Source organism: Leishmania infantum, chromosome 29, assembly GCF_000002875.2.
Source record: "Leishmania infantum JPCM5 genome chromosome 29".
Classification (NCBI taxonomy): domain Eukaryota; phylum Euglenozoa; class Kinetoplastea; order Trypanosomatida; family Trypanosomatidae; genus Leishmania; species Leishmania infantum.
Genome location: NC_009413.2, coordinates 535,004 through 545,613, shown reverse-complemented (window position 1 = coordinate 545,613; position 10,610 = coordinate 535,004). Strand labels below are relative to the sequence as shown.

Sequence of the window (10,610 nt, the reverse complement as noted above, 5' to 3'; positions counted from 1 at the left end):
GCCACGAAGCTGGCAATTTCGCCAAAGCAGCAGCCGCCGTCCGCAATGTGCGTCCTGTCGCCCATGCACCCCGTTTCCGTTATCTATACTCGTTTTTCTTCGCCTCGTTCTTCACTATCTCCTTCTATTCCCTCCTGCGCTCGCGCGCTCTGTCAACAAAACGTCACACACAGCGCCAGAGCACGAGAGAGGAAGATGTGGCCAGTGAAGTATAGTGAGGGAAGAGAGCAAAAAAAAAAAGCGACGGTGTTGTCAAGAGTGTGGCTGATAAACAGGTGAGAGAAAGAGAGAAGGAGCACGGAAAGGGTAAGAGATTTAGGGAGGGGGAGGTCAAGAAAATCGTAAAAAAAAAAAGAGCGCACCAACCTAAGAGTGTAAAGGCTGTTGTGCAGCAGCATGAGCAAGCTGCATCAGCGCGAGCAGACGCAGACTGTCGTGTTCAGTGCAAAACACGCGCAGATGAAGCCAACTCCACAGAGAAAGTGAGAAGACACCGTGCATCGAAAACTGTTGCGAGCTAAGCATGTTTAAACAAAAAGGGGGGACAAAGTCAATCAACGACAGAAAGAAACAGAAAACGATAGCCTCAGAAAGAACACACAAGGCGCCATAGAAAAGCGAAGCGAGCGAAAAAAAAAATACAGCGAGTAAGAGACACAAACACATATGAACACAGAACGGGGCGCTTCAGTGCACCGTCTCTTCTGTGCTGTGTCTGGGTGGGCGTATGCCTGTGTGTGTGTGTGTGTGTGTGTGTCGGTCCAGCCCAGCCCACCTCCAGCTCTTGGCTTCCATCACAAGCTTCTTGAAACACCAGCTGCAGCCGGCGTTTTAGCAGAGACGTTGCCCCACGTCACGTCATCGTCCTCGATACACGGCACCATGGAGGGCATCGGCACCTCGCACATCAGTTTAGCAGCGTGCGCGCCGTCCGTTGTCGGGCCCAAGCTAGAGTGTCCTCGCGCTTTGGCATCGGCGCTCGGCGGCGCTGCAGCGCTGCGAGGCACGAGCGTCATGGGCGCCTGCAGCTGGGGCGGAACGGTGTTGGTGGGGTTGACAGTCCCGTTCACTGGGCTGTCCGTCGCAGAGAAGATCGTCATCGGGACCGACTCCCGCACACCACCAGGGCTGCTGAGCTGCGGTGAGACCGAGAAGGGCGGCTGAGCGTGTGCCAGCTGGTGCTGTAGCGGCGACTGGTTCTGAAAGACATCTCTAGCCGCCTTCGGCACCGAAGCACCGGTTCGCAGCGGGTGTGTCATGGGCGCCGCTTGCACTTCGAAGATCGGCACCTGCTGTGGCGTCTGCTGAGAGGACTGCGGGCTAGGAGAGTAGGAGTAGTAGCCGGGGACGAAAACGTTCGGCTGCGGCTGCAGCGGCTGGCCCTGCGCGTCCGCAAAGACCTGCGGCAGCGTCACTGTCTGATAGTATTGCTGCACGGATGGAGGCGCAGCAGCCGCGTAGAAGGGCTGCGACGGCTGCGGCATCACCCTGTTCGCCGTCGTGAAGCCCTGAAGCCCGTTGGACACGATGACGCACTGACCAGGGGCTGCGGAAGCTGGTAGCACTTGCTGCGCAACACCGTTGTTCGGCGAGGGTGAGACGTAGACGTACGCAGTGTTCCCATTCGCATCAACCGTGGTTTGCAGCATGGGAGTTGCTGTGGATGTCGGCGCTGAAACAGTGAAGGGCAGTGTCTGTTGCCCACTCGGCGGCAGCGAAGGCGCGTGGCCCTCGTGAATGAAGATGGGGCTGTTGTGGCTGACATCCATCGACAGCGTCGGGGGCGAGAGCGTTGCCGAGGCTGGCGTGGAGAGAGGAACGGTCAGCGGCGAGACGGAGGCGGCAGTGGAGAGGTGGTTGCTCTGCATCATGGCCGTCGCGAACGCCTTGGCGGTCGTGTTCGTCGCGCTGCTCTCGCAGAAACGCTGCTTTCGGTCGATGCGGTCACGGTTGTCCTCAGCCAGCTTCACCATGAGCGGGATCCCCTCGCAGCTGTCAAACGGGCAAGTGTTGTGCAGCGCGCTCACCGCCTGCTCCGCGACGTCGTCGTCCTGGAAGAGAATAAAGGCGATGTTGCGCATTTGGCTGGCCGGGCGCGAGCTGTCGCCGTTGTCGCGGGTGGCTGCGGGGGCCGTGTCACTATGCAGGGTAACGTTGCTGATGGATCCGAACTTGGAGAAGATCTGGCGGAGATGACGCGCTGTCACGTCGAGAGGGATGTTGCGCACGAAAAGCTTGCGTATCTTGCGGCGAGCGTCGCCACACGGGGTGCTGTCATGCTCGCGCTTTGCCCACTGAATCGAGATGGGACGGCCGTAGAGCTCACGTCCGTCGAGAGCCGCCATGGCCGCGCGGGCCTCATCGTGGGTACTGTAGCGCACAAAGGCAGTGCCAAGGCTCTCGCCAGTGTGGATGTCTCGCATGAGCGCGAAGGACATAATCGTGCCGTACTGCTCGAACAGCTTGCGCATGTCATCCTCCGTCACAGCCGAGGCCAGCTTGCGCACAAAGAGATTTGTCTGGCTGCGAGGGCCTTTCGGGTCCAGCGCGACAGCCTCGTACGATGGCGGAGCCGCAGAAACGGCGGTGAAGGAGTTGCTGTTGCTGAACGATACCGACATGTCCTTCATCGGGGTGCCGAACGGCAAAGGCGCAGACGTCGCGATGACCCCTGGCGGCGACACCGACGACGGAGCGGCTGCAACAAAGTACATTTTTGTGTTGCTGTTGTTGTTTTGCAAAGACTGTCCTGTTGGCGCGCCTCCTGTTTGGCCTGTAAGTGTGCGCGGTGACGAGAGGAAGCGGATACGTAAACGATACTGAGGAGTCGGGCTAAAAGGAGAGAGAGAAAGACCTCAAGCTAAACAAAAAGGGGGAGAGAGACGCAAGTCGCTCGAGCCTTCGTGTGAGGACGCCAAAGAGCGGCGGCAGAGAGGAAAGGGAAAATAAAAAAGGACTTGAATCAACAAAGTAGAAGATATGGAAGTTATGAGAAATGAGGAGAATGATCGGTGACAAATAAGCTGTGCGCCCCACACACACACACGCATACACTTTTTTCTATTGTTCCTCTGGCTTCCTCTATTTATATCGATGAGGCCCGAAGAAGCAGAAGTTGTGGTGTGCGTGCGACAACGCAAAGAGCAAGCCGAAGGAGAGCACCCCAAGAAAAAGCCAAGAAGATGATCGAAGATGAGAAACAAAAAAAAAGGTGAGGTTCAATTGTGCGCCAATCAAAAAAAGTGTGAGTGAGACAGCAACAACAACGATACAATAAACACACACACGCACGCCCAAAAAAAAACGCAAGGAAACCAGATCCTTTCCTGTTTTTTTTTTTTTTGCTTGTCGTTGCTGTTTTAAGTTCGGTTGCTGTTGTTTCTTTGTTTGCTTGTTTTTTTTTCGTTTCGAGACGTTGGCTTTGTGCGCGTATCGCTATCACGACCCTCGACTTCTGCGCTTGTGTGTCTGTGTGTGTGTGTGTGTGTGTGTTTCGTTCTGGTTGTGTCTTCCTCTTTCCCTCCCTTGCTTTTTTGTTCGAGTACCGGTTCGTTTGCCCTCTTCTCTTCTGTGAAAGAGAAACTGAAAACGACCGACTTCTTTGCGCACGACGGGGGCAGCAAGACCAGTGACGAGAACGCACAGGGGGAGAAGGGGGGCAGGGGGGAAACGTTTAAATAAATTTAAAAAAACGAAGGCGTGTAAGAGAAGCAAAACCAAACCGAAAGGCGCAAGAACACACACACGCACACGCGAATAAAACAAAGAAAAAAGAAGGGAGGAAATCCAGTGTGGCGAGTGAGAAGAATGGAAGTAATCAAAAAAAAAACAGAGAAAACCGAAAAAAAAGCGCAGAGAATGAGCCTTCTCTTTGTTCTTATTGTTGCTGCTCTCGTCGTCGTCGTCGCCGTGTGTGTCGGGTTGAGAAGAGGGAGGGGGAGGGAATGGACGGCCTTTGTCTCGCAGCGCTACCAAAATCAAAGAGAGAGAGAAGAGGGAAAGATGGGGAAAAGCGAGCCTGCGCGTGCTGGTGAGTTCGCGTTCTCTGTCGGGCAAAACAGTCACACAACGGCACACGTGCTCTGGAAAGAACAACTGGAATCGGAGAAGAGGGGAAAGAGAGGGAAAACGCACAGGCGCCGAGTGTGAGTGTGCGCAAGCGAATGTAAGAGAGTTAGAGAGAGAGCGAGTGAGATAGGATGTTTTAGTGGAGGGGGAGGGTTTGCGTAGGTGATGGTAAGAGTACCTCCTTTCTTTTTACGCCTTGCGTTGAGGTGAGTGCAGAAATGAGATGGGGGAGCAAGGTTGGGATAAGAGGTTTGGGAGGAGAGGGGAGGGGGGCTGCAGCGTGCTTGTTGCTTCGAGTGAGGGCGTGTGGCAACCAAGCAGAACAACGAAAAGGAACGAGATATAGATAGGTGTATGGGTGTGTATCTGGAGCCGGAGGAAGAGAGTAAAAGAGGGGAGGAGGTAGCGTACAATGAACCGATTGCACGCGGTATTCAGTCGTCGTGAGAAGGTGATTTAAATTCGAAACGGAAAAACAAGGGAAGAAAGGTACAGGAGAAGCAACGAAAAGAAAAAGATGAGAGAAACGTAAAGGCGATGATGAGAGATGGGCAAGAAAAAAAAACGCACGCGCACGTGTGCACACCCTCTTAAAGATATGCGACCTGAGAAGAGGGAGAGGTAAAAATAAAAGTAAAGAGCGAAAGGAGGGGAAAAGAGTTTAGGGGGAAAAACGCGCACACACAGGAGAACGAACACACAAACACAGAGAGAGACAGAAATAGATAGCGAGGGAGGGGAAAAACAAGAAAACACCGGCACACAGACACACACGGAGAGGGAGGAAGCGAAAGTGTCAGGATGCAGCACGAAGGAGAGGAGAAAGAAAAGCAAACCCACGTACGCACGCTTACAAACTTTCTGGCTAAAGAGAGACGCCGAAAGGTAAGGTGAAAACGAATAAAGGATTTCGGAGAAGCGGGATAGAAAGAGTGAAGAGCTGCTGGAGGTGTGGTGTAGCTAGTGGATACACCGCTACCACCGTTACGCGTGTAGAATAACTAGAAAGAGCTACGAGCAAGTCGGTGGGGGAGGGGGCTCTGTGTATGGCTTTAGTAAGCGTGTATGTGGAGTGCTTGTGTGTTCCTCCAAGGCAAAGGTGCGTTTGTTTTTGTTTTTTTTTCGTGGTTCACTCCCTTTTTTGTTGTTCTTTCTCTTTTGATGTTCTCGAAAAGGAATCCTACTGTTCGCTTCTTTCCCTTGTTTCATGAAATCAGCGTGTCTCCTGTTGGGATCTCGTAGGCCGACTCACTCGCTGCCTTACCTCCTTTCCTTTTTGATATTTATATATATTTATATAAAAATAGGTACATATAGAGAGAGAGGTTGGTTTTTTTTTTGATGCCGTGGGATGGGCACGGCAAGCAGCGCAAGCACACTCTCTCTTCCTCGTCCTCGAGCTTCGTTTGCAACTGTGGTACTAACACACACACACACACTCACACGCAGTGGGAGAGGGAGAGGGAGAGCTATGCGCAAACGTGAGATGCACAGTTAAGCAGTGACACCGAGTCAGGGTTGGGCAGAGCCAAACACGCGCACAGGACGCGCGCTCACAGGCAGGCAGTCGTCAGAGCGTAGCTGTGACGTGAAAGAGAGAATAGAAAACGCACAAGGGCTGCAAATGTGAGAGAAGCCTAGCAAGTAAAGGGGGTGAAAAGAAAAGAGAGACTGATGCAGAAGGCGTAGCTGATGGTGAAAGTCTGACCGGTTATGAAGTGGGGTGGGTGGGTGTGCGATGGAGCGTCAGAGAGAGTTCAGGGAGTGATGGAGAGGGCTTGTGTGGGAGACAGAGAGCAAGATGATGATGAGGGATGGGGAGAGGTGTAGGACGGTGCTGATAATGGCGTAGGGGAGTTACGACGGGGAAAGAAAACAGAAAGCCCCCTTGAGCGGTCAGAGAGAATGGAAAAATAGAAGAGAGAGGAATTACACACAAAAAAATGAGCGAAGAAGACGAGGATGAGAAGACCAAAACACACACACACACGTCGAAGCACAAGAAAGGGCAAGGAAACGAAAAAAAAAGGAGGAAAGACCAGGAAGGAAAAAGAGCGCTAAAAGAAGAACGCCAACCACATAAAAACTTCCCAAAAGTGAAAACGGGAGGGCGGCAGACGAAAAAAAAAACACGAGAACACACAGGTAGACAGAAAACAAAGAGAGGAAGAAGAGAGCACCACAGAAAAACACAGGGAAAAGGGACGAGTACCAGAAAGCGACAAGTGTGAGATGTGTGGAAGGGAGGAAAGGGGGGAAGAGAGGGAAAGGAAAGAAATCACTGATGGAAGAACACAGACGCACTGACACGCACGCACACGAAGAGAAAGAGGAAGCGTTGACGATAATGATGAGCTTCAACTTTCAAAGGCGAAAAGAGAGACGCTCAACATGCACACACACGCCCACACGCAACGTCAACGAGTAGTGAGACCTTATGAGTCGAAACAAAGAGCGCCGCCGCAGATTCTTTTTTTTTTCGAAGGGGTGGGGGAGGAGGGGGGTCTTTGATGAACAGCCGCGGAGGAGACGCGTGTCAAACGCGTGAATTTGCTGCAGGAGGAGGAAGGGGAGGGGAAATAGGCAAAGAACAAAATAAAAGGAGGTAAGGGAGACGGAAACAGAGAGATGGGCAAAGGGTTTGGTGAATGGGTAGGTGGGAAGAGAGGGGGAGGAGATGTGGATGGGATGACGGTGAATGCGGGTAGAAGGGGAAAGAAGTGGATAGCCTGTGCACCCCGGGCGGGGCGAGCAAGGAATGGGTGATTGCAAGTCGAGTACGCGATCAGCGCGCGCACACACAAAAAAAGAAAACTAGTCGATCAATATGCGGTTGCGAGCCGGAGAGGAAGACAGCGACGAGCAAAGGAAGGGAAGCGGCACTGATGGACCCAACCGTTTTGTTTCTTGCTTCCTTTTCTTTTTTGCTGCTGTTGAGTTTTGCGTGTGTTGGTTCGTAGAGGAGCGAGGTGGATTGGGTGGAAGGAAACGAGAAAAAGGAACACACGAGTACAGAGCACACAGACGCAGAATGACGAAGCACACACGTGGCGACAGTGAAGGAAGAGGTGAACTTTAAAATGTTTAATGACATGCAAATAAAAACAAAAAAAAGAGAAGTAGAAACGAAGTAACCGGCTGTGTTGTGCGTGACTGTTTGTGCGTGGAGGGCTTTAGGTGGAGGGGGTCGGTTCGAGAGATGGAGCGAGAGAGACGTGGGAGTGGAGGAGAGACGATTATTCGTGGCAACGGGATCAGCCATCGGCTCTGTCAAGCAGGTGACTCGGAGAGCGTCGCAGTGGGTTGCGTCAGGTGGAAAAAATCACGCGCAACGCGAGCGGAGAGGGACGGGGATGTGGGAAAGGAGCTGTCGTGTGCCGGCTCATTCCCTTCCTCCTCCTTTTCATGTGCTGTGCAGGGTAAGTCTCACGATAAAGCCGTGTGTCGCCATTTCTTTTCGTTCTCACGCGCCATTGTGTGGGCGAAATTCCTGGAGGACTCATCCCGATAAAGGAGCGGCTGCTCTATACACATACGTGCAGCAGTGGCACGCCTAACTCTAAAGCGACACGCGAAAAAAAAAAGAAGCCCAACAACGGTAGCTGTCGTTGAGGCACTTTAGCGCCCATGCGTACATAGCAGCCTCACGCGGATAAGCGCCAGACAGCACCAGGCAGAACAAGGGGATCGAGAGAAGAAGCGGCACAGGGTGCAAGGCAAAAGGAGCGGCATCCACGCCACTTCATGACTTCCTAACGAGTTTTTTGCAGCCAGGCATGGCTCAACACCTCCTGCATCGTCGGTCGCGCCGACGGGTCCTTCTGGAGCATAGCGTGAATGAGAGAGAGCGCACCTGCAGATAGGGCCACGGGTTCGTCGAGGGTCAGACACACATTAGCCGTGGCGGAGGCACCGCTACCAGTGAGCCCTGGCCCGCGGCCTTTAGGGCGTAAGCCGGTGAGGTTGGGCGGCAGCCGCTGGATGGCGTAAAGCGTCTGCTGAGTCGACTCAGTGTAGAAGGGCGGCGTGCCGGTCAGCATCTCGGCCAGCATGACACCAAGCGACCAGACGTCTGTCTTGGCCGAGTGTGCTTGGCCGGAGACCATCTCAGGCGAGAGGTAGTCCAGAGTGCCACACACGGTGCGGCGACCCTCTGCCACCCCTTCCGTCGGGTCCTCGTTGCTCGTGTCGTGCTCCGCGCTGCTACACGGTACGTCGTTCCTGTCGCCTGCAGTCTGAGTAGTAGCCGCTGACTTACTGGGTGGCAATGGATGCACAACAGGGCGTGACCAGCCAAAGTCTGCCAGCTTGGCAATGCCGTCTGCATCGATGAGCACATTTTCCAGCTTCAGGTCTCGGTGCGCCACTCCGAGCCCGTGCAGATGTGTCAGCGCCTTCGCCACGTGGCGAGTGTAGCGCGATGCCTGCCGCTCCGACAAGCGGTGCTGTGGTGCAGCTCTCAACCGACTCAGCAGCGTCCCGCCGCTGCAGTACTCCAGCACGAGACTGATGCAGTCTGGCGTAATGAAGTAGCTGTAGAGTCGCACGATGTGCGGGTGGCGCAGCGTCCGCTGCAAATTGATCTCCCAGCGCAGCTGCGCCTCCAGCGGTCGCCATCGCAGGCGGCTTCGGTCGATCTCCTTCAGCGCGAAGCACAGGCCCGACGCACGGTGCGTGGCAAGGGTGACGATCGAATAGCTCCCCTCACCGAGCACCTCCTCACGACGGAAATCTGCGGGGCGAAGCTCGTGTTGATGGATGCGGTGCGGCCGCGATGGCACTGGCGACGGTGCTGATGTGTCAATGATAGCGCCAGGCACTGAAGCCGCCGATGCGGGCTGAGGATGAGAGCAAACGACGCGCGCGCCGCGAGAAGCAGATACCAGGGAGGGGTAAGTCGCAGAGAGCGGTGGTGAAACGACGCCCGACGAGGGCGAGGCCCGCACAACGGCCGCCGTGGAATGCGCCTTTGAGTGCGCAGATGTGGTCGAAAGGTCCCTCGGAGCGACACTGCCGCTCACGTCGCAACTTGCTGACGAGCCTGGCAGGTGAACGCGTGCACCCTTCGCCCCGACCACCGGGCACCCACCGAGAGATGTGCACAGAAAACGAAAAGGCGAAGGCGCAGCCCGCGAAGAGGGGTTTGATATAGAAAGCAGAGGAGCGGCAATGGTGACGGCTGTCGCCGCCGCACTTCTGCCGACAGAACTGCTGTCGCCGTCTGGTGCCGGGCAAGATGACGGCTCTGCATGATGACGCTTTGCGCTCGGTTCCTCCTTCCCTCGAGCAAAGGCCGAAGCAGCCGGCAGCGGCGGAGCGCACGCTTGGCTGACACCTCCGCCAGACTTCTCTGGGCATGCGCGAATGTTGCCGTCCTCGTGTAGACGCAGTCGCATCGGGGCATGTAGCTGGTGCTGCTGCTGCTGCTGCTGCACTGGACCTCTTGACGGCGAGCGAATACCGCTGGTGATGCTGCCTAGCAGAGGCGAGGATGAGGAGGGGCATGGCGATGGCATTGTCCTCTCGTAAAGGCTGCAGCAGCAAGAGTGGCTAGATGCTCATGCAGATAATGGGCAGGCAAGGGAGGGAGGGAAGCAAAGGAACACAGGCGCCCCTCTGTGTGTGTGTGTGTGCGCGCACGATAGGTCGCGCAGGCCCCCTGGATCTCTCTTTCAAAAAGGCCGTGCGTGAATCTCTACGTCTGTCTTGAGAGTCGGTGCCGCACTTCACCATCACGCACAGCGGCAACAAGAAAAGGCAGAAAACGATTTTTGTTTGTGCTGCTCTTCTACTTTCCGCCGAGTCAGGCACCTCGCGCTTCGCCGCGCCGATGTCCTTCTCCGGGAGCCAGCGCCCCGTCGGTGGAGGGTGCGTGTGCAGGGGGAGAGACGGAAAGGAGAAAAGAGCTAGCAACGCAGAAGCTGGAGAGGAGCACAGGCATGCAGGAAGCCGAACTGCTCGCAGAAGCAAAATGCAAAGACTTTCAACGGCTGCAGGCACGAAAAGCCGCGCCCCCTCGCGTGTAGGGCAAAAAGGCTCCAATCCATCGTGCGGAGAAGGTGGTAGAGGAGATGCGGATGGCCCACACTGCTTTCCACGCCCCTCCTCCTCCTCCGGCCCACAGCTCCCGGATGTGGATGCAAAAAGCTATCACATGCCTCTTTTTCGCTTGCTTTTCGTTTCCTTCCTTGTTGTTGCTATTAAGGGGGGAAAGCTGTGCTTCCTCTCCGCCACCACGCAGGAAGGTGTGGCCTGTCCCATGTGCACCACACCACCCTCCGATGGGCTTGCTGCTGCCTCGCAGCTCATGCTCTCCCGGCGTGTGATTTGGGAGAAGGCAAGGGAGGGAAGCGGAATGGCAAGCGAGCACGAGTAACAAGAGAGAGAGGTGAACGCCCCACGTGCACACGGGCACCCGCCCACATGAGAAAGAGGGGCTGTGAGGGGACGACGCTCCCTCTGTTCATCGAGTCCCGCGTTCTCGCCACTGTCCTTAGGTCCTCGCCTCTGACTTCAACAGCGGTGGCCCTGAGCACAGTGAG

At 55.2% G+C, this 10,610-nt stretch overlaps 3 protein-coding genes across 3 annotated transcripts; all 3 read right to left on the bottom strand.

Moving 5' to 3' along the window:
• Window positions 1-794: 794 nt before the first annotated feature.
• Window positions 795-2,714, bottom strand: LINJ_29_1440 (putative RNA-binding protein; the record flags this gene model as incomplete). Its single annotated transcript, XM_001466622.1, has 1 exon — window positions 795-2,714. The coding sequence occupies one exon, from the start codon at window positions 2,712-2,714 to the stop codon at window positions 795-797; it is 1,920 nt and encodes a 639-aa protein (XP_001466659.1).
• Window positions 2,715-6,853: 4,139 nt separating this feature from the next.
• On the bottom strand, window positions 6,854-7,330 carry LINJ_29_1430 (hypothetical protein; the record flags this gene model as incomplete). Its single annotated transcript, XM_003392641.1, has 1 exon — window positions 6,854-7,330. The coding sequence occupies one exon, from the start codon at window positions 7,328-7,330 to the stop codon at window positions 6,854-6,856; it is 477 nt and encodes a 158-aa protein (XP_003392689.1).
• Window positions 7,331-7,820: 490 nt separating this feature from the next.
• LINJ_29_1420 (putative protein kinase) lies at window positions 7,821-9,584 on the bottom strand (the record flags this gene model as incomplete). Its single annotated transcript, XM_003392640.1, has 1 exon — window positions 7,821-9,584. The coding sequence occupies one exon, from the start codon at window positions 9,582-9,584 to the stop codon at window positions 7,821-7,823; it is 1,764 nt and encodes a 587-aa protein (XP_003392688.1).
• Window positions 9,585-10,610: the final 1,026 nt, after the last annotated feature.